At 51.3% G+C, this 23545-nt stretch overlaps 1 protein-coding gene across 1 annotated transcript in view; it reads left to right on the plus strand.

The window, feature by feature from the left end:
- The window catches only part of NRAP (nebulin related anchoring protein), a 51817-nt gene that overhangs the window by 23116 nt on the left and 5156 nt on the right, over window positions 1–23545 (plus strand). Inside the window, exons 20-47 of the mRNA XM_078859424.1 lie at window positions 298–396; window positions 1511–1615; window positions 2382–2489; window positions 2611–2718; window positions 4111–4308; window positions 4709–4813; window positions 5563–5661; window positions 6705–6809; window positions 7341–7448; window positions 7585–7692; window positions 8594–8791; window positions 9165–9269; window positions 9911–10009; window positions 10203–10307; window positions 10450–10557; window positions 10685–10792; window positions 11541–11738; window positions 12254–12358; window positions 12739–12837; window positions 13380–13484; window positions 14270–14377; window positions 15433–15543; window positions 15998–16195; window positions 17019–17123; window positions 18280–18378; window positions 19064–19168; window positions 19806–19913; window positions 22052–22363. Of these exons, the coding sequence (XP_078715550.1) occupies window positions 298–396; window positions 1511–1615; window positions 2382–2489; window positions 2611–2718; window positions 4111–4308; window positions 4709–4813; window positions 5563–5661; window positions 6705–6809; window positions 7341–7448; window positions 7585–7692; window positions 8594–8791; window positions 9165–9269; window positions 9911–10009; window positions 10203–10307; window positions 10450–10557; window positions 10685–10792; window positions 11541–11738; window positions 12254–12358; window positions 12739–12837; window positions 13380–13484; window positions 14270–14377; window positions 15433–15543; window positions 15998–16195; window positions 17019–17123; window positions 18280–18378; window positions 19064–19168; window positions 19806–19913; window positions 22052–22363 (3519 nt within the window). The remainder of the gene's footprint in view (window positions 1–297; window positions 397–1510; window positions 1616–2381; window positions 2490–2610; window positions 2719–4110; window positions 4309–4708; window positions 4814–5562; window positions 5662–6704; window positions 6810–7340; window positions 7449–7584; window positions 7693–8593; window positions 8792–9164; window positions 9270–9910; window positions 10010–10202; window positions 10308–10449; window positions 10558–10684; window positions 10793–11540; window positions 11739–12253; window positions 12359–12738; window positions 12838–13379; window positions 13485–14269; window positions 14378–15432; window positions 15544–15997; window positions 16196–17018; window positions 17124–18279; window positions 18379–19063; window positions 19169–19805; window positions 19914–22051; window positions 22364–23545) is intronic.

The raw sequence follows: 23545 nt of genomic DNA on the forward strand, positions 1-23545 counted from the left end.
CTTCCACGAGCACCCATGTTAAGATTATGTGAATAAAACCAGAATCTTGCAGTCTATTAGGAATGACTGTGTGCATCTAACCCGTGTTTGTGTGCGCGTGTACGTTTGTGCGTACATCTCGGTCGGTTCGCCCACAACACATGGGGTCTGTCGGGTGACCTCCTGCTAGTGAGCCTTTGACACTTTACGTGGCCTCAAAGTGCACATAGCCTGGCACAATCGCTGCGGTGATGTCACCTTAACTCAGTGGTGAATGGCGGCTGCTACTGCTGTTGTTGATGTTGTTCGTGCGATCAGCCCAAGTACCGCCAGCGCGTGGACCAGCTCAAGTTCACCAGCGTGTCGCAGACTCCCGAGATGGCGCAGGCCCGGATCAACGCCCACCAGCTCAGCGACGTACGGATCACTTGAGTTGATCAAACTCTTTCTGTTTAGCTCATAAGAAACCGCACCAGTGCCGCTTTATCCTAGCAGCAAAAGTAGCACATGCTACGGGCCCGGCACTTTTCAAGGGCCCCGCGCTAAATGCTTTAAAGCTATAAATTCCAGTTCAGTGATTCTGCACCTGCTCTAATACTATAGTACTATACTGCCTTCAACTTTTACGAACGACTGGGTGTTTAAGGTTAGCGATTTGTCGTATTATCTGACTGTATAGTAAATAAAAAAAATACAATTACTTTACTATGCAAGTAAAAAATGTGTGTTTTAATATTTACGTGTTATATTTTTACTTAGGGCTGCTTAATAACATATGCTACAGGCCCCGCACTAGCTTAATCCGGCACTGAACCGCATCAGCCAGGAAAATGTGTGCGGGGCAGAAACACGATGGTAATTATTAAAATAACAAGTATAACCCGTAAAAACAAAGTTTTTCACTATAAATCCCTTATATGTGTGGTGGCTAGAGTCCTCTCGTCCTCTGGCTTGAGATGGCTGCCACCTATGGGTCAGATGATTGCATTGCACCATTAAGCAATTGGTAATTAAATATAATATTTTTGTCCTAAAAAGTGTAAAATTTTGGGAAAAAAATGTCACGAACATTAATTGTCACGCACAACGAGTCTGTGTGGAATATGTCAGCTCGATTGGATCACGGGCAGTGGGTTAAAAAACGACCAAAAGATTTGCACGGTCGTAAGCAAGCAAGCGAACTTAATATAAAGGATTTAAAAAACGTTGGATCTGAAAAGCGCAATAAAAAGTCTCTGCATCCTTTGCGCATCAACATTAGAGGGCCATTATTATTTCCAGCTCGCGGCTGTTCACAGACTGTGCAGGATATATGCTAGAATGGTGTTGTCATCTCAACAAGTTATGCATGGCAGCATCTCTGTTGTGCTTTCATAGCCTCAAACGTTTTTTGCGGAATTGTTTTCATCGCATTCATATTAATCAAACGTGTATGTTTGGTGATATAAATAGTAAAAACAAAAAAACGCGCAGAACCCTCGAGCTGTTGCGAGTGTGTCCTTGCTCCACACCGTGTCTCCCGAATGTGCAGACGAGCTACCGCTCTCAGTACGAGCAGAACAAGTCTCGCTACACCCTGACGCACGACACCCCTGAATTGCTGCAGGCCAAAGCCAACGCCAGCACCTTCAGCGACGTAAGACATCTTGACAGCCGTCGCACAGCAACGTCTTAAAAAGTTTCGACGGTGACACGATCCTTGAACAACAAAAAACCTAATCAGTTTCACTGTCATCGCCTTTATTAATTACACTGGTCAAAACAATTTTTCTGGCATAAGGTATTCTAACGGTTTTAAGGGGTGCTGATTCCAAATCTGGCATCAGTTTTTGACTATCACATCAGGTTTTTGAGATATCAAATATTGCATTTTCAATAAAAACTGCAGAAGAAAAATATTAAATAAATGTGGATATCTACATAAAATGATATTATAAACACACTATCCTAAAAATACAGCACCATATTTTAACACTAAAGCAGTCACTGACTCGCAACAACTTGCAATCATAAGTGACAGAGTTAATTTCGGGTAATATCAATGAAAATGGGGTATGCCGATAGCATAAAAATGAGATAGAGCAAATCTGAGATCAGATTTGGAATCAGCACCCTGAAATTAGTCTAAAACAGCTGCAAAAGTGCAGGCCAGAATTTTTTTTTTGTTGACCAGTGTTATATAAGCTTCTTGGAAATAACATCGATCATTGTGTTTGTGACAATTCAGGCTTTGTTGTTTTACAGCATGGCTATACATTTCTCCCTTTACATCCTAACCGACTCCCAAGACACTAGGGCTTGAACATTTCTTTTTAAAAGCCTCACATAGCTTCGTTCGGGAACGTACGAACGGTTGCCGTCGTTTGTGACTGGTGCCTCTACGCCGTGTTTGCCTTCACCAGCTCAAGTACCACGAGCAGTGGGAGAAGACCAAGGGCAAGGGCTTTGAGATGAAGATGGACGACATCTCGCTCCTGGCCGCTCGCGCCTCCGGGGTGTTGGCGAGCGACGTGAGTCTCTCCCGCGACTCGCCCCCCCACCCCCCGGTTTCCCGCGTAGCGACGGCTACCGTCGACCGTGGCAGCGTGGCGGAGACTCGCGGCTGATGTGCCGGATGTTCCGTGCGCGCAGATTAAGTACCGGGAGGCTTACGAGAAGACCAAAGGCCGATCCGTGGGATCGTCCGAGTACGACACCAAAACCCTGCACTCCATGCACGCCGGCAGGCTGATGAACGAGGTGAGGAGTGCGCACGGTCTTGGGTAAAAATTACACCTTGAAAAAAAATATTTAACAAAGAATATAATAGGTTCTTTAGCCATTCAGCGGGGCTGGTTGTGAGCCGGTAAATTGCTTAGGAATGGCGTGACAATACTTGTGCGTACATGGTCAGCCTCGTGCCACCTCTGCTCTTTTGTGCGGCGCGCTGCGCAGAGGACCAACCGATTTTGGGAACCGCAAAAAAGTTCTAAATCGATGTCCACGTTCTTTAGCCGTCCAGCGGGACTGGTTGTCACCTGCAGGATCGCTTTGGTGCTGCCGCTAAATCAGCGTTCTTCATTGCAACGCCCGCGGGGCCACTGGCGGCCTTAAGCACGGCCCCTGACGTGCCCCCCCCCCCTCGACTATACACAACGAGTGACAAACACCCCCCATCATAAGCATCATCGTTCAGTCAAATCACAATGGTTATGAAATGCGTGGCGGCCCTCGCACGCTGATGATGTCTTATCGGCGATAGTGGCGGCCCCCCTCCACCTCTGAAAATGTGTGAAGAGCCACTGCTGCTAAATATTCGCGATGAGCGGCGGTTGAACCCATGTGCTCCGGCGTTTGCTCCGTTCTGCGGCCGCAGTTGGTGCTGCCCCCGCTTCACGAGCTGTCGGTCATGACGTGAAGTGAAGCAATCGACCTCAACGCAGGACCCCCTTCCCAGAGAGGGTCTTGAGTCTAGACGAAGTTCTGCTGGGTCAAGGGCTTTATTATTATTATTGCCTGTGCAGTCTTCCGTCTCGTCGTAGTATTGCGTGGTGTGGATATCCGAGCTCATCTGGATCTCTGCAACAAAAACTAAAACTAGACGATGACATCCCCATGACAGCTCATCTCTTTTTAATTGAACAACAGGAGTTTTGTGATGCGGTGTTCGCGTAGCGGCACACAAAGCACATAATACAAACTCAATGTGTTCGTTTTAACACGTAGCAGGCTATCGCGACCAATGTTACTCTTAATAAAGGTTTTTGGGTTAGATCGCGTAAGTATAAATGTGTCGAAACCCTCCACCACCCAACACGGCCAATCAGTAAGGGATTTGTCACATAAACCAAACGCCAATTAGTTACTACTCCAGCCCATCGGTGTGTTGAAGAGTGAATCCACAACATTTACAAGTTGAGTTCCGTGACGTTTCGCTGGTAATTACACCCGGCATCATCGTCAACATCACTGCTCTGAAGGGGAAACAATATACAGAGTAGGCGGTGTTTCTTCAAGATCATGTTTAACCTTCTGCACTGTGGGATGATGCCCGATTGATTCATATGCAATAAGGGTTTCGAGTGATTTATCTCAGCACTATGATCTCATTGTTGAGCACTCCTGATGTGGCTCCCACCACCGTCCCCGCAGCGCGAGTACAAGAAGGGCTTCGAGGAGGCCAAGGGGCGGCTGCACATGCCCATGGACATGCTGCAGATGCAGCACGCGCAGAAGGCGCAGAGCCTGGCCAGCGACAGGGACTACCGCACGCTGCTGCACCGCTACACCGCGCTGCCCTCTGACCTCAACGTGGAGTGGGCCAAGAAGGCCCACCAGCTGCAGAGCAACGTGAGTGAGCGACCCGCCTGGCTCGTGCTAGCTTGCTTGGCCTCTAGCCTCCATCCTGTATTCCGTTCGCAATGCGTGCGTGTGTACGTGAGCGGTAGGGCAACAGTTAGCGCGCTGCGCTACTATCTGGGTGAGTTTGATTCCCACTCACGGCCAACACCGGTGACGATTATCTGAATTGGTCCTGGGCCTCCCCTAGATTCACTCAGCCTCAAATTAGTACCCGGTGCGGTGTTTAAACATCGCCACTGTGGAGACAAAGGCGGCGGGGGCGTGGTGCTGGCCACCCACCCCCTCGTGTGCCGTGCCGGCCTTCATAGGTGCTCGCTAACAGCACTTTCCCCAACAGTCTGTTTAGGCTACACGGGGGATCTTTGTCTTTGTGTGTGTATCCGCACAGATGGATTACAGGGCGGACCTGACGTGGATGAGGGGCGTGGGCTGGGGGGCGGAGGGCAGCCTCAACATGGAGCAGGCCAAGAAGGCCGGGGACATCCTGAGCGAGGTGGGGCAACGCTGACCTCATAACTTTTTTATTTCACTTGCTGATTGGGTCTGTGATGTGGGGATTCCTCGGAGTGTCACCAACGCCTCTGTGTCTTCCATTGACGTTGTTCTGCAAATTTCATCAACTCCTTTGTCATCGCCTGTGCTCCTCTCTGTGCATTGCGTGCGCAGCGAAGAGCACGGTGGGACGGTGGTTGTTTTTTTTTGCAGGATGATTACAAAAACTCCTGTTTAGATTCTTAGCCTCGCACACATACGTACGTATGTTGCACTTTTTTCGCACCGCACGTAGCTAAGCGTGCTAATCGGAGGTGCGGGAAAGAAGCAACACAGCTGGCAAGAAGTAACTGATTCTGCCCTAGGCTTCCCGTAGGTTGACTCAGCCTTAAATGCGCGGCTGATGCAGTGTGTAAACATCAGGACTGCAAAGGCCAACCTGGTCGGGCGTCGTGATGGTAACACGACCTCCTCGCGTTAAGCGATGGCCTTGATGAGAGCTCACTGATGGCAATGAATTTTGTGGTTGTTGTTGTTGTCTTGTTTGTTGTTGTAATTTGCTGACCCACCCCTCCTGGACACCTGTGAAAAAGAGCTTCATAGCCCATCGGATACCTCCAGTCTCCATAAATATCCCGATTCTGAATAATGCCAACAGTTCCATGTGGCGTCACGGCGGGGGGGGGGGAGAAACTTCGTCCTAATCTTCGTCCGTGTTTTTGTTGTTGTTGCTTTCACGACATCTCTCAGCCCAAGTACCGGCAACGGGCGAAAGACTTCAAGTTCACCAGCGTGTCGGAGACGCCGGAGATCGCGCAGGCCAGGATCAACGCGCGTCAGCTCAGTGACGTACGTGCTGGATGAGGACGTTGATGAAGGGGGCGGCGGGGGTCAGAAAAGACCAGGGAAATGTTATCCTCCGATTGCCTTTCGTCTACGTTGGGTCATCGGGCGCGAGCGACGACGGCTAATATTCCTGTTTAACCTTATTGAGCAAGTCGAAACCGATTTAAAGCTTTCGTGACTGCAGGGATTCATCTTCTTGGTTCTTTCGGTAAAGTCACGTAGAAGGGAAATAAAATAATACAAATAAAACATAAAATACAATTCTCACAACGTTTCGGCCACAACGCAAGCAGCCGTCCTCAGGTGAAGAACCGGTCTGTCGGAAAGACAGCGTCTGAATGAACACCACCAAGTGGTGTCCTTCCGACAGACTTGTTCTTCACCTGAGGACGGCTGCTTGCGTTGTGGCCGAAACGTCGTGAGAATTGTATTTGATCAAGTAAAATTTTTATTATTTAATTATTTCCCTTCCACGTGACTTTGCCGAAAGAACCAAGAAGAAGTCGAAACCGGTCAAAATTGGCCTACTTGATTTTCACGTTCGTTGGTCTTTTTGTCCGCGCTGTGGATGCCGTGAATGGTCCACTCCGAACGCTCTAAGAGCGGTGCGTCGCCCTATGTTGGACGACGATCTGCGGATGGGAACATCACAGGAGCTGCTTCTGAAATCCTTCATCCTTACCGGCACTTTCACACCGGCATGACTCCCAAACTGATCATTTGAATTCTTACAGCCAAGAGTTAAACACGTGTGTTAAAAAAATCAAGTCTTCCATCCAGTCATAGACGACCAAGCTGAGACCATCAACTTCATACACTTGAGAATCTGTTTTGATAACGGGCGGCTGCTGGGATTCACACCCAGGATGTCAGTGGTGCCAGTTCAGGGCTCTGCCACCTCGCCACCTCTAGGGATTGCCTCCTTCAATCAACGCCGGTGCCAAACGTTGCTTCAGAATGCCCATCGTCGGAAAGGACTGTCTTGTCAGAACAAAAAAAGTAGTGCGTATGCGCCCTCGTTCACTGTCCATCTGCTGTGTGTGCAGACGAACTACCGCTCTCAGTACGAGCAGAACAAGTCTCACTACACCCTGACGCACGACACCCCAGACCTGCTGCAGGCCAAAGCCAACGCCAGCACCTTCAGCGACGTGAGTTCCGCGTCGCGTTCTAGAGAAAGCACAACACGCGATTCGTTTTCGTTCACGTTGGATTAAAACGCACCTTGAATAACAGGTGCGCCGAGTTGTTTCGCCAATTCAGGAAACACGATCACAATACATCCCCTTGTCCGCGAAAGCGCATTGGTCAGTCTCCAACAGGTGGGAAAGGAAAAGGAAGCTGGGGTGGGGAAGAGGGTTGATGGGAATCAAACGACCTCAACTGGTGGAACAACCTCGAGCCAACCCGGTCGGCGTCAAAGGGGTTAATTGGCCGGTCCAGGTTCGGATCTGGGGAGTAGAGACAGAGCGGCCACGGTATCTCTTCCAGGGTGACAGCCGCCGCAATTATATTGGCAGTGAAGTGTTTCGCACCTCATGTCGCCGCTGAGTGAAAGTTTCGTTCGGAGGAAGTGTGTGCCGTGCCTTTCACTTTGTACGCACGTTGAACTTCTATATAGCCAACCGTGCTCATCGGAGGTGCGCTCCGCTTGCTCGCGTGCGCTCACCTCTCCCCCGCAGCTCAAGTACCGCGAGCAGTGGGAGAAGACCAAGGGCAAGGGCTTTGAGATGAAGATGGACGACATCTCGCTCCTGGCCGCTCGCGCCTCTGGGGTGTTGGCGAGCGACGTGAGTCTTTCCCGCGACTCGGCTCCCCCCACCCCCCCCCCCCCCCCCACGGCTTCCCGCGTGGCGATGGCTACCGTCGACCGTGGCAGCGTGGCGGAGGCCCGCGGCTGACGTGCCGGATGTTCCGTGCGCGCAGATTAAGTACCGGGAGGCTTACGAGAAGACCAAAGGCCGATCCGTGGGATCGTCCGAGTATGACACCAAAACCCTGCACTCCATGCACGCCGGCAGGCTGATAAACGAGGTGAGAAGTGCGCACGGTCTTGGGTAGAAATTATTCCTTGAAAAAAGAAAATGTGCGCTCGTTGAACTTACGCATATTTAATAAAGACTATAATAGGTTCTTTAGCCATTCAGCGGGGCTGGCTGTGAGCTGGTAAATTGTTTAGGAATGGCGTGACAATACTTGTGCGTACATGGTCAGCCTCGTGCCACCTCTGCTCACGCTTCAGCGCCGTTCGGATTGCCGTCCTCGGCTATGCTCTGGGTTTTCCGTAAATACTCTCTCGAGTTGCTTCGTTTCCTGTTCACCCGACTGAACTAAACACCTTAAAAGAAGAATAAAGAGAACATACTCATTATATGGCTGTCACTCATTCATTCAATCCATTCATCATAATTTACTGTCACCAACTTCGCTTTGACCGAATTCACGCATCATCACAGATTTGCCCCCATTGCTTCCTCTCATCTATTTCATTCACCTCATCACCGCCATCACATTCTATATTCTCTGTAAAGCGCCTTGGTTAAGGCGCAATCTAAATTTTGTTTCGGTAGGATAAGGTTCGCAAGTTCGAGACGCCATCGCGGACAACTGGATATTATTTTTTTAGTTACCACCTCTGCTACCTACAAAATATCTCATTGCATATTTCCCTCTATGAAGGTGTGGGAATGTGCCAAGGCGTATGGCAAGGATATTTCGTTTACTTGAAGGAATATCAAAAGTATTCCATAATATCCCTTCTCGGGGACACTCAAAACACACACGGGGCGACTCACGGCTCTGTGAGAGTTCCGTACGGCAACTTTGTCTCATCCCACGACGCAGACAGCCAAGTTGGATTGCCATTTGGAAAAGACATTTTGAAAAGAAAATTTTATTTTTCACTCATGCCCCACCCCCCGCACCGTCCCCGCAGCGCGAGTACAAGAAGGGCTTCGAGGAGGCCAAGGGGCGACTGCACATGCCCATGGACATGCTGCAGATGCAGCACGCACAGAAGGCGCAGAGCCTGGCCAGCGACAGGGACTACCGCACGCTGCTGCACCGCTACACCGCGCTGCCCTCTGACCTCAACGTGGAGTGGGCCAAGAAGGCCCACCAGCTGCAGAGCAACGTGAGTGAGCGACCCGCCTGGCTCGTGCTCGCTTGCTTGGCCTCGGCCCTCCAGCCAGAGCCACCCTTGTCGCTGACGGTCACTGTGTGTGTTTGTGTATGTGTGTGTACGTGAGTGTGCGCGTGTCTCTTTGTGGGAAGTGGCGGCGTAGTAGTTAGTGCGCTGCGCTACGGCCAACACCGGTGACGATGCTCTGAACCGGTCCTGGGCCTCCCCTAGGTCGCCACTGGGGGGACAAGGGCAGCCTGGCGTGGTGCTGGCCACCCACCCCTTCGTATGCCATGCCGGCCTTCATAGGTGCTCGCTCGCAGCACTTGCCCCAAGAGTTAACGCTACACGGGGAATCTTTGCCTTTGTGTGTGTCTCCGCACAGACGGATTACAGGGCGGACCTGACGTGGATGAGGGGCGTGGGCTGGGGGGCGGAGGGCAGCCTCAACATGGAGCAGGCCAAGAAGGCCGGGGACATCCTGAGCGAGGTGAGGATCGGTGACTTCGAGGGCCTCGTCACAAACGACTCCGGCACCAGTACGAGATCGTCTTTTAGAATCTACCACCGTGTGCAGGGTCTCAGGAGTAACCGGTTCAGCACTTCTACCTGGGATGTGGCCGCGTGGTAGCGTGCTTGCTGCTTGTTAAACAGCCTAATGGTAAAAAGAAAAATCAATGTTAAGAAGTAAATCAATTGAAACGCAGCCTCGCTGTTAGAGCCCCACGGCCGCCCTGGTTAATACTGCAGGTGCATTACCCACAATGGACGTTAAAGGTTACCGTGACGCTATTCGAAAAAAGTAGGCCATCCGTGCCGATGTAGTAGTTCACATTTTGATAAATTCACTGACGCATTACCTAATCGTGAAGCCGCAAAGCAACATCGCTCGCATACTTTGCCGGCTAATGCCCACTTGCAGGCCGAGGCTGCGTTCCCCTTGTGCTGCTCAGGACAGCTGCCACTGGGGGTCCCCTTAACTTGATTGTAGCAGGGGATTGGAATGGTCGAGATGAAGATGTTATGCATTTAGTCTCTTTGAGTTCCTGGGGCATTTAAGAACCCTATGAATGGGAATCCTTAAATCCTTAACCGTGCTCTGTGCTTGTGTGTGCGTCTGTGTGCGTTCAGCCCAAGTACCGCCAGCGCGTGGACCAGCTCAAGTTCACCAGCGTGTCGCAGACTCCCGAGATGGCGCAGGCCCGGATCAACGCCCACCAGCTCAGCGACGTATGGGAGATCCACGCACCGCCGCTCACGCAAGCAGAGAATAGCCACCGTTCTACTTGAATTTCGCACCAAGTGTATAAAAAAATTTTGCTGCAAATGTGCATGGCTTTTTTGTGTGTGTAAATTAACGTGTTTTGGACATTCTCCTGTGTTTGCGTATTTCTGCAACTCTGCGCTCTACCTGTCTGTGCAGACGAGCTACCGCTCTCAGTACGAGCAGAACAAGTCTCACTACACCCTGACGCACGACACCCCAGACCTGCTGCAGGCCAAAGCCAACGCCAGCGCGTTCAGCGACGTGAGTTCAACGGCCGTGACACAAAACAGATTACTTGGTTGCTTCTTTACACCTGGACATAATATTAGTGCTGAGGAGTCGTTCCGAGGACTCTTGACCCCGTGTCTGCTGTGTTCTTGACCCTTGCCTCGGGCCGTTCCAGATCAAGTACCGCGAGCAGTGGGAGAAGACCAAGGGCAAGGGCTTTGAGATGAAGATGGACGACATCTCGCTCCTCGCCGCTCGCGCCTCCGGGGTGTTGGCGAGCGACGTGAGTCTTTCCCGCGACTCGGCTCCCCCCCCCCCCCCCCCGGCTTCCTGCGTAGCGACGGCTACCGTCGACCATGGCAGCGTGGCGGAGGCCCGCGGCTGACGTGCCGGATGTTCCGTGCGCGCAGATTAAGTACCGGGAGGCTTACGAGAAGACCAAAGGCCGATCCGTGGGATCGTCCGAGTACGACACCAAAACCCTGCACTCCATGCACGCCGGCAAGCTGATGAGCGAGGTGAGGAGTGCGCACGGTCATGCTTTACGTACTTTATGAAGACGGGTCATTGCTTCATACCTCGCCTATTATATATTTTTCCATTTAAGGCCGCAGTGTTCTTGATGAATATGTTGCCTTTTCCGGAGTGTGGTTTAAAATATGATTATTTGCACCAGATCTCACTTCCAACCAATGTGACCCAATGGAAGTTATGAGTTGGTAGAGTCCATAGTTTAGTTTTATCACTTGCGTCGTCGTCTCTGGATGAATATGGATACATCTGCGCGGAGTCTTAAATTGGCTCAAATATTTAAATGCAGCAACTGCCTGTCACGTGTTGAGACTCAGTGAGATTGGCTGATGGTGATCGATAAACTCAAGGCTTGAAAAGGCTCCTTTTATAAACACATGGTTTCAGAGACATCGATGCATGCTGCTTATTTTCATTCCACATTCACATTAACGGACGAAGTGAGTATAGCAACGTAATAAAAATTAATACTCCCAAACGAAGTATTCCGTTTGTTTGCTTTTTCAACGCAGCAGAACAACTCGTTTTAATAACTCGTGCATTTTAACTTCACGGACGACACGAAGCAACTCGAGTCATCCAGGAGTAAATATCTGGCAACCAAAACAAACGGCGCGGCGGTCACAGCACATCACAGCTAAGGGACCATTTCCTCGCTCCACCTGTGTTGAATGAATCTTTCATCGTCCCCGGACTCTCCCTGCCATCCCACCCAACCCCGCGCCGTCCCCGCAGCGCGAGTACAAGAAGGGCTTCGAGGAGGCCAAAGGGCGGCTGCACCTGCCCATGGACATGCTGCAGATGCAGCACGCGCAGAAGGCGCAGAGCCTGGCCAGCGACAGGGACTACCGCACGCTGCTGCACCGCTACACCGCGCTGCCCTCTGACCTCAACGTGGAGTGGGCCAAGAAGGCCTACCAGCTGCAGAGCGACGTGAGTGAGCGATGAAATGTTAACTACCTTGCCCTGTACACAACCCATGAACCTCCTGGTATAGCGGAGGTCGTGGATTCGATCTCAACGCTGAAGCTCGCTGTATACTTGAAGTCATCATGATCTCCCCGTGTGCGCGTGGATCTTTCTCCGGGTCCTCCGCTTTTTCCCCTCCACGTTCGGAATCAACGTGCGTTTTAGAGCGTTCGGCTGCGATAAATGTCCACAAGGTGAGCCGCTTCGTCGAGAGTTGTCACTTGTGGCCAGGTCGCTTCTGAAAACCAGAGCTATACAGCTCAGTGGGCCTCACCTCGTGAAATTAAAATCGTTTGTAGTTTCGTTTAGAGTGAGCGCCCCGCAGAGTTTGTGTCGCGTGGATTTGCAACCCTTCATCGTGACGGCGTCACGTGGCCTGTGTCTACTCGGTGCTGCTCGAGCTGCTGGAGGGAGGCCCGGTGGCTCACGGCTGTTTGTGTTGTTTGTGTTTGTGTTGTTGTTGTTGTTGTTTGCGGTAGACCGAGTACCGCGCCGACCTGGCGTGGATGCGGGGAGTGAACTGGGCGGCCCAAGGCTCGGTGCACGTGGAGCAGGCGAAGCGTGCGGGCGAGCTCGTCAGTGACGTGAGAGCCCTCAACTCGCCCTCACAGTCACCCCCGACACGCACACAGTCACCGCCACACTCACCCACACGCTGACACAGTCACCCTCACAGCCAGACTCATCCACAAACTCACCCGAACGCTCACAGTCACACTCACCCTCGCAGACACTCCCTGCTACCATAACCAAATGGGACCCATAACTTCTCTCCACGTGAGTGGCCTCGCTCGTGCGCTCCTCTAACCCTGCATTTGCGGGGAAGATCCGTTGACCTCAGCGTCTGGGGACGACGGTTGCCACGAAATGTTCAACCCTCTTCGAAATCTCCTCCGCCGCGGTCACCTCGCGGCATTCGTTTGACGGCGCGCTCGCTCCCCTGTGCTCCTGTGCCGCTTTTCAGAAATCCTACCGGCAGCACCCGAACTCGATGAGGTTCACATCAGTGTTGGACACTCCGGAGATGAACCAGGCCAAGATCAGCTACCAGCAAGCGGTTGATGTGAGTCTCTCCCTCTCTCTCTCTCTGGCCGCAGTCACGAAGACGGTGACGGTGACGATTATTATCGTCGTATGCGTACGATCAAATCACTCACGGATCAGGAATTGGTCTGATGTACAAACATGGCCCGAAACAAAGACAAAGATCCCCCGTGTAGCCTTAATAGACTGTTGGGACAAGTGCTGTAAGCGAGCACCTATGAAGGCCGGCAAGGCACATGACGGGGGTGAGTGGCCAACACCACGCCCCCCCCCCCCCGCTTTTGTCTCCCTAGTGGCGATGTTTACACACCACACCAGGTATTCATTTGAGGCTGAGTCGATCTATGGGAGACCTATGACCGGTTCGGACAATCGTCACTGGTTTTGGCCGTAAGCGGGAATCAAACTCTGGTCGCCGGCTTCGTAGCGCAACGAGCTAACCGTTTACACCGCCGCTCCCCGCTACATCGCCACGTGGCGAACAAGACCCACACACAACCCACCCACACTTCAATCCGAGTGTTCACCCTGACCGTGCGTGACGCGTGCTGTCGCTGGCAGAGGCTGTACCGGGAGGACGGGGAGGCCGTCAAGCACGGCTACACGGGGCCCGCCGACCTGCCCGAGATGGCCCGCGCGCGCACCAACGCGCAGAACATCAGCGAGGTTCCCCTGCTGCTTCCAACATTCAACCTGCCCTTGCAAAGGACACAAATAACGATCCACCATATACTCCCCCCCCGCTCCCTCTACCTAAGCTCTTCTTACTCTTTGGTTCTTTCAGTAAAGTCTCGTAGGTGACTTTTAATTTTTTATATTTTATTTATTTATTTTCACCTACGTGACTTTACCGAAAGAACCAAAGAGTATGGATCCTTGCGGTCATGAAAACTTCAAATCCAGAATTAAGCTCTTCTTCCCTCATCTTCCACTTCCCACGTAAGAGGACAGGCACCACGCTCGCGGCTCCCACTCGATGGGCCAGCGAGCCCAATCCCCTCCATCCTCTCAACTCGCGAGCACAGAGTTCGGGACTTGTGTCCGCAGAGTTTCGGTACCCCCCCCCCGCTCCACGTCGCGGTTTGTGCTCTGTGCTGGGCTCATACTGAAATATGTAAACCGTAAAAAAAAGATCTCCCATAGAGCCGCGACAGACTGTCGGGGGCGAGCGCTGTTGGCGCGTGTCACGACGAACAAAACGACGAGCGGGATGACGAGTGGGATGACGAGTGGGATGAGGAGCGGGATGAGGAGCGGGATGAGGAGTGGGACGATGAGTGGGATAACGAGTGGGATGACAAGTGTGACGAGTGTGACGACGAGTGGGATGATGAGTGGGATGACGAGTGTGACGACGAGCATGATGATGAGTGGGATGACGAGTGGGATGATGAGCGTGATGACGAGGAGTGTGACGAGTGTGTTGTGCCGGCGCTCCGTGCTGCGTGCAGAGCGGGTACCGGCGCTTGGGGCAGCAGAGCCGCGCCCGCGGCTACAACCTCCACCCCGACGCGATCCCCTTCCAGGCCGCCCGCGCCTCCCGCGAGATCATCAGCGACGTGAGTGTCCTCCTCCTCCGATGACGACGACGACGACGCGCCAGCATGCACCCCACTGCGCCTGGAACGTAGCCGCGTCGCTACGATCCCCTCGCTGCGGTGTGGCTGTGTGGGGCTACGTCGTGACCATCTACGTAGTGGAGCTGTGTCTGTGTGTACATTGGTGTAGTTGCGATATGGCCCCGTCTCAATCCTCCTGGTGGTGTGGACGCAAGCTGTGTCTGCATGTGCACCTCTACAGCTCTTGTGGGGAACGGTATAGCAGTGATTTTTGACTTGAAACTTTCGTGACTGCAGGAATTCATATGTTTTGGTTCTTTCGGTAAAGTCACGTAGATGGGAATTTTTTTTTAAATAACATAAAAAAAATGTAATAAAAAACCAAAACTCACGACGTTTCGATCGCAACACATCTCCGCCTGATGACGACCGCATGTGTTGCGATCGAAACGTCGTGAGTTTTCAGGTTTTTATAAATTTGTATTTTATTACTTTTATTATTTTGATTCTATTATTTTCTATCTACGTGACTTTAGCAAAAGAACCAAAGAATAGGTATTGCAGCGGTTAGCACGCTGCGCTACGAACCTGGTGGCCCAGGTTTGATTCCCACTCATTGGCAACACCAGTGACGCGTATTTGAACCGGTCCTGGGACCTCCCCTAGGTCGAGTATCTGGTGTGGCGTGCAAACATCGCCATTAGGGAGACAAAGACGGCCGGGCGTGGTGCTGGCCACCCACCCCGTCGTGTGCCGTACCGGCCTTCATAGGTGCTTGCAAACAGCACTTGCCCCAACAGTCTGTGTAGGCTATACGGGGGATCTTTGTCTTCATCTTATAGCTCTAACACAGCAGTACGTGCATCTGTGTACACGTATTGCTGTTAGTCTGCTGTGGCTATGTTTAATCAGCACTGGCGTGCAGTGCTACGATGCGGCTAATACATCAGCCCACTCGTGTGTACATTGCATGTACGTACGTTGAACTTCTTTCGCACCATACTTCGACAGGCGTGCTAATCGGAGCTGTGTGTGTACGCCCTCCTCGCGCACAGTACAAGTACAAGGAAGCGTTTGAGAGGCGCAAGGGCCACTATGTGGGAGCGTCGGCGAAGCAGAACCTCAACCTCCTGCACCTCCTGCAATCGTCACACCTGCAGAGCGACGTACGCACCGAGCAGGGAGCAAAACGAGGCGCACGCAACCGCCGGGACGACACCGAGGAGTTTGCATCATCCGATATCTCACGCGGAAGGAAACATGTGGCCAGGAGATGGCGGCACCGTGATGGGTTCAATCCACCTTTGTGGCGCTTTGAAATGTTATCTCCTGACATGCATGGAGTTTTTTTTTTCTCTGGGTACTCTGGTTTCCTCCGACTAGCCATGGACTCGTTTAATCGAATTGGTCAAGCATGGCAATGAACGATTCTCCTAAAAGAAAGTCTTGAGGCTCAGTGAGGCTTTCTTGGATAAACAAATGGCAGTATTATTTTTCATGATTATTTAGAGGGGAAAACGCGGGTGGTTAAGTCTCATCGTGGAACTCTAGTACCGTATCTCACTCCACGATACATTTTCATAGTCCCTGGACTCTCCCTTCCCCCCACCGTCCCCGCAGCGCGAGTACAAGAAGGGCTTCGAGGAGGCCAAAGGGCGGCTGCACCTGCCCATGGACATGCTGCAGCTGCTGCATGCGCAGAAGGCGCAGAGCCTGGCCAGCGACAGGGACTACCGCACGCTGCTGCACAACTACACTGCGCTGCCCTCTGACCTCAAGGTGGAGTGGGCCAAGAAGGCCTACCAGCTGCAGAGCGACGTGAGTAACGGACGTTCTCCGAAAGCGCACGTGTAATGTTTTTTTTTTTCGGCTCTTAAAAAGATCAAGGCGTCCTCATGGCTGGAGCCGTTCATGCCACCGTGCCTCGCCAACTCTTTATACCCTTTGCCAGATCCCGCAGCTGCAATATATTTGTCGTGTCTTTTCCCCCAATTAAATCCCAATTGTGCCCTCGGTGCCATGCAATCAGACAAAAGTATCCGATCTGGATATCTTGCAGAGCAGTGCCGCGTTTCATGATAGAGAAAGGCCCACGGAAGTGGCTATCATAGAGTTACCTCTGAGGTCACCTTCAATTCTCGCTGCATCGCACGCTTTCAGATGCGTTGTTGTGGCCACTCTTCCTTTTGATATTAGGAAGCCACTGGAGCTATGCACTTTTACATCTAGACTGAACTTCTTTTTCACCGTACATAGCCAACCATGCTAACTTGAGGTGCGGGGAAGGACACCAAAAACTAAACACAAAAAGCAGCTCTAAAGAAATGAGTTTTTCACGTGTGATGGTTTTATGTTCCTTGACGAGATCATAAAGGCATTTTGGTTTATTTGTGGCTTGTGTGCAATGAGTGCGACCTGAAACAACGTATTCGTTCGGCAACCGGAAGCCAATCCATCTCGGCGAGCACTGCACAGACATGGTCCGATCCTGCAGTACCCGTCACGACACGTGCCAGAGAATTTTGCACACACTTCAGCTCGGTAATGTTTTTTTTGCCAGACGTCCCGTAGAGTAGCCAGTTGCAATGAGAGTAGTGATTGCCGCGCGTCCTCACGGCTCGGCTCTGCTCGGTGGAGGCAGAACCTGTACCGCTCGGAGGGAGGGGCCCTGCGTGGCGTTGGGTGGACGCCGCTTGGATCCCTGCAGACCGCGTACGTGAAGCATGCTGGGGACATCATCAGCGAGGTGAGGCGCCCGCACAAAATGGCGATCGCGATCCGCAAAACGAACACAGCTGAGGTCGTTTTTTTTCTTCGGCCAGTAATTGTGTGTGCGTGTGTGTGTTAAACTGTGGGGAGCGGTAGTGTAGTGGTTAGCGGGCTGCGCTACGAACCAGTCTTGGGCTTCCTCTAGGTAGACTCAGCCTCAAATGAGTACCTGGTGCGGTGTGTAAAATCATCGTCATTGGGGAGACAAAGGCGGCCGGGCATTGTGCTTGCCACCCACCCCCTCATGTGCTATGCCGGCCTTCATAGGTGCTTGCTAACAGCACTTGCGATCTTTGTCTTTTTGTTTGTGTTAAACTGAGAAATTTGTGCCACATCATTATTATCATCATCTTCGTCATCACTATCATCATCCTGCTCAATGTGCCCTGCCTAAGAATCAGATTCTTTATTTATACAGGTGGAAGCAGTGAAGCTCTTTTTCACATATGTCCAGTAGGGGCAGGTCAGAAAGTTACAATCACAAACAATATGAAAAAAACGATTAGAGTGCAATGTATAGGATAGGTAAGTATATCACATTTTTGAAATATCTACGTTAATTTTACCAGGTAAAGTCCACTAAGCCATTAGCTTATTCTTCAGAAGCCACCTGGCCACGAATGATAATATTCAACTAAGTGGCTTATCATGTGCCAAATTGATCGCAGCCAAATATTTTTTAAATGTTGATTCTAAATGTGGAGGGAAAAACCAGAGGACCCGGAGAAAAATCAACGCGACCACCGGGAGAACATTCAAACTCCAAATATACAGGCTTCAGGTTCGGGATCGAAGCCAAAACTTCCTGTATACCAGGTGAGGGAATTAACATCTCGCCCTCGCCACCGTGTTGACCTGACCTGGAGAGCGAGCAACACGTGTAACGTAATGTTTGTTGGGTCGTGACGAGAGACGTCTAATTGAAGGGAATCTTAGCTGCAATATTTATCAAATCATCACGATGATATCGATTTGTTGTGTGGAATGGTATTTATCTGTCTGTCGTCCCGCATTTTTCTTGACGACCAAAAATCAGCACGCGGGGACCCCACGTGCACGGCCCGCCTTGGCGCACCCGCGCACGGCCACGGCGGCGATGCGACGCCGAGCTTATCGTCTTATTTTCGCCACAGAAAAAATATCGGCAGCACCCGGACGCGCAGAAGTTCACCGTGGTGGCCGACTCTGTGGGGATCCTGCACGCCAAGAACGCGTACCTGCAGTCCAGCGAGGTGAGAGAGATGCCACCGGACCAGTGGTGGCGAGCCGTTGAACGTTCTGCGGCCATTTGGGCCTTTCAGAATCAGAATCTTTATTTATACTGCAGGAGGAATCTGACGAGCTATGAAGCTCTTTTTCACAGATGTCCAGTCGGGGCAGGTAGAGCAAGTAATAACAACAGACAATACAAAAAGCGATCGGAGGGAAAAATAGATGAAAGATGATGAAGCCACTAAAAAGAAATAAGTATATCAGTACAAATTTCGATTTAAAGCTTTCGTGATTGCAGGGATTCATCTTCTCAGTTCTTTTGGTAAAGTCACGTAGAAGGGAAATAATAAAATAATAAAATAATACAAATAAACCATAATAAAATAACAAAATAAATATTTAATTATGTTTTATTATTATTTTATTATTTCCCTTCTACGTGACTTTACCGAAAGAACCAAGAAGATATATTAGTACAAATTGCATGAGTACGTAAATTCTTGCCGATTTGTCAATACCAAGTGCAAAAGCTTGTGAAAGGCATCAAAACAGTAACAAGAACAGTCCCAGATCACACAAAGGCAAAACACCGTCCCTCAAATTAAATTGCACTTGAAAGCTGAACAAAATTGCCGGGGCAAGCCATGGTATTGAGGGTGTGAACGCGCAGCGATTCGTAGCGTGCGGTTGCTTTGCCATCCACAGCGGCGGTACCGGGAGGCTGGGATGAGCAGTCAGCACCAGTACACCCTGACCTCCGACCTGCCCGAGCACATTCAGGCCCGGATCAACACGCACAACCTGAGCGATGTAAGTGGCTCGCGATTTGCTCTGCAGGGTCTGGCCCTTTACGTTGTTTTGTATTAAAAAAGCGGGGTTCCCGTCGTCTTGTGGCACAAGACACTTTACACAAGGGTGGGGTTCTGCTCTGGGTGAGTTTATAAACACCATTTATTTTGATGGTTTTAACCATTCAGAAAAAAAAAACAACTCCCACGAGAACGTGAATCATGATATATTCTGCAATTATTTGAGATTTAAATGGTTCAGGGGTGCCGCAGTGGTGAGATGTTATCTCCCTCACCTGGGATTCAGGAGGTCGTGGTTTCGATCCCGACCCTGACGCCTGCATATTTGGTCGTGTAGATTTTTCTTCACTTCCTCTGGTTTTTCCACGTGATAAGCCACTTCAACTGAGCTTTCATTTGTGGCCAGGCCGCTTCTGAAAAAGAGCCATGTTAGCTCAGTGGGCCGTCCCTGGTCAAAAATAAAAATAGTGTCGTATAATCCCATGTGAGTGGGTTTAAAAAAAATTATATTAAATAAAAAAACTTCGGTATGCTCTCTGCTGCGAACACGGCGATGGGGCGGATTGTGTGATGCATGCTGTGACAGTCCCGGACCCCCGCCACGTGCGTGTGAACTGTGTCTGCCGTGTGGCACACAGACGCAGTACCGCGACCTGTGGAGGAAGTCGCGCTCCCTGGGCTACACGCTGCACGCCTACGACATCCCCTTCCAGGCGGCCAAGTCCTCGCAGGAGATCTCCAGCCAGGTGAGGCGAGGTGCACGCGTCTGTGCTGCAGTACCTCCTACGCATTACACAAGTAGTACTTAATCGCATATCTGCATTTCCCATAAATATGCTAAATTCCTCTTGATATCCAAATTATTTTGTCAAGATGCTCTCCCTCCTCCAACCCAGCTTAAATAGACGCTCCAAGCCTGGGGTTGTCATTCAGACTCTGTCTTCTCGACAGACCTGTTCTTCACCTGAGGACGGCTGCTTGCATTGTGGCCGAAACGTCGTGAGAATTATTTTATTATGTTTTATTTTTATTATTTTATTATTTCCATTCTACGTGACTTTACCGAAAGAACCAAGAAGATGTGCTGCAGTACTTCACTGCATCTCAGTCACGCTTTCGTTCATCTTCCCTTCCTGATCCCGTTCACTGGAACAAACTCCCACTGCACATTAAGACAATCGTCTCCACTGACCTGCTTTTCTTCCTCCCTTCGAACAACCCATCTCTCCTCCCCTGCCTATCCTACTGCTGCCCCCTGCCCCAGCCAAACAGCTACGACCAGGCCTACCCCAACCCCTGTCACTACCCCTACCCCAAATCCCTCCTTGACCACTCCCACGTTGTGCTGCTGTCACCATAATTACACCACAACTTGTAATAACCCCACTCTCTATTTAAACCACTGCCATCTAATGTACAATTTTATGATTATTGTAAAGCGCCTGGGACTAAGGCGCTATATAAATCCATGGAAGGTAAGATCAGATCTCTAGTTCACAGCGTTTTCCATGCATTTCAGTGTTTAAGGAGAATGGTTTTGTAGGGCATTTAAATGCCCCAGCAACTCGGAGCACTTCTTAACTCATGCTCTCATCTCAGCCATTCCGATGGCCTGTTGCAGTCTGGCCAATGTGGCAGCTGTCCCTTTGCGGCACAAGCTTCACGCAGCACCGGCCTGCACGTGGTTGCTGTGGGTTTCCTGAAATTCTAGATTTTAAGCTTTCGTGACTGCCCTTCCCCTCTTCAACCATTATATATACGGAGTGGTAGCTCTTGTAATCTCTCATTTACTTGATACAGCTGTCGTGGCTGTGGCGGTTCCACCTGAAGACGGAGGCTTGTGTTGCCTCCGAAACGTCGTGATTTTTATTTTATTTTACTTTTATTAATTTAATTTTTTTTTACCTACATGACTTTACCGAAATAACCTAAGAATAGGTTTCCTGAAAATTAAGTGCATTGTCTGCTTGACAATAACTATTGAGTTCTTGGTCAGCTCTAGCCATTAGTAGGAATTCGAATAAGTGAGTAATGATCCGTGCTAACTTAGTCATAATAATTCTACTGATTTGATTAGTTACTGGGGGGAGGTGGTTGTAGGTAGTGGTTTGTGCGATGTGATGTGAACCCACATTTTGTAACAGTTGCCAATACTCCTTTGTCTTGGTAAATATTTCATCAGCAGTATTGAGCCAACGGGTATCCGTTAGTATAAAGCACGTTCACATATTTGCAAATTGTAATTTTGGCTCTGGTGTGCATCTCCAAGATTCGTTGCAGCCCTTCGAACTATGAGCATCCCAACTTTAATGTACGACGATGTTCATACTTGCATCATCTTAACGAGTAACAGAGGGCTAAGTCACAAACGCTTTCAACCTTGATAATTGCTTTTTTACCCTTCTATCTGGTAACAAAACTGACACCTTTTTTTACGAGGAGTCATGTTTGCATAGACCACAATACCTGCAGCCATAATGCAAACAAAAAACATAACTCTGATCATATATGCACTGTCCTTGAAGTTGATTGGTCCACACCCGAGACAGCTTTCCTGAGAGCCTTGTCTCACATGGTGTTGGACCAGATGACGTGAGACTAATGATGTGAGACTAGGCTCTAAGGAAAGCTGTCTCGGGTGTGGACCAATCAACTTCAAGGACAGTGCATATATTATCAGAGTTATGTTTTTTGTTTGCATTATGGCTGCAAGTATTGTGGTCTATGCAAACATGACTCCTTGTAAAAAAGGTGTCAGTTTTGTTGCCAGATAGAAGGGTAAAAAAACTATTAGCATATTTTTTACTGGCAAATGAGGTTCCAATGGTGTAAACGCTTTCAACCTTGTCTGGAAAACGAGCTCCGTGTCACTCTCTGCCTGCAGTACAACTACCGGCAGGCGTTTGAGAGGCAGAAGGGCCGCCACGTGGGGGCGCAGAGTGCTGAGGGCGACCAGAACCTGCAGCACTGCTTGCACGCCAGCCAGCTGAGCAGCGGCCAGGGTTATCGCCGCGGCTTCGAGGACACCAAGGGGGCACTGCATCTGCCCAATGACATGCTGCAGCTGCTGCATGCGCAGAAGGCCCAGAGTCTGGCGAGCGACAGGGACTACCGCACCCTGCTGCACCACTACACCGCGCTGCCCGAAGACATGAAGATACAGGCCGCCAAGAGAGCCTACCAGCTGCAGAGTGAGGTCAGTGTCGCGGTGTTCCAGGAAATCAGTGGCAATGAGCTACCATCGCAGCCCCATCACCACGGCCACCGTCACAGTCCCACCACTACAGCCCACCACCATGGGCCTACCATCACACCCCCACCACTACAGCCCACCACCATGGGCCTACCATCACACCCCTACCACCACGGCCCACCACCATGGGCCTACCATCACACTCCCACCACTACAGCCCACCACCATGGGCCTACCATCACACCCCCACCAATACAGCCCACCTCCATGGGCCTACCATCACACCCCCACCAATACAGCCCACCTCCATGGGCCTACCATCACACCCCCACCAATACAGCCCACCTCCATGGGCCTACCATCACACCCCCACCAATACAGCCCACCTCCATGGGCCTACCATCACACCCCCACCAATACAGCCCACCTCCATGGGCCTACCATCACACCCCCACCACTACAGCCCACCACCATGGGCCTACCATCACACCCCCACCAGCACGGCCCACCACCATGGGCCTACCATCACACCCCCACCACCACGGCCCACCACCATGGGCCTACCATCACACTCCCACCACCACGGCCCACCACCATGGGCCTACCATCACACCCCCACCACTACAGCCCACTTCCATGGGCCTACCATCACACTCCCACCACTACAGCCCACCACCATGGGCCTACCATCACACCCCCACCAGCACGGCCCACCACCATGGGCCTACCATCACACTCCCACCACCACGGCCCACCACCATGGGCCTACCATCACACTCCCACCACCACGGCCCACCACCATGGCCCTACCATCACACCCCCATCACCACGGCCCATCACCATGACCCTACCATCACACCCCCACCACCACGGCCCACCACCATCGCCCTACCATCACACCCCCATCACCACGGCCCACCACCATGGGCCTACCATCACACCCCCACCACCACGGCCCACCACCATGGCCCTACCATCACACCCCCATCACCACGGCCCATCACCATGACCCTACCATCACACCCCCACCACCACGGCCCACCACCATCGCCCTACCATCACACCCCCATCACCACGGCCCATCACCATGACCCTACCATCACACCCCCACCACTACGGCCCACCACTATGGGCCTACCATCACATCCCCACCACTACAGCCCACCACCATCGCCCTACCATCAC

Source organism: Lampetra fluviatilis, chromosome 9 (genome assembly GCF_964198595.1).
Source record: "Lampetra fluviatilis chromosome 9, kcLamFluv1.1, whole genome shotgun sequence".
NCBI classification, from domain to species: domain Eukaryota; kingdom Metazoa; phylum Chordata; class Hyperoartia; order Petromyzontiformes; family Petromyzontidae; genus Lampetra; species Lampetra fluviatilis.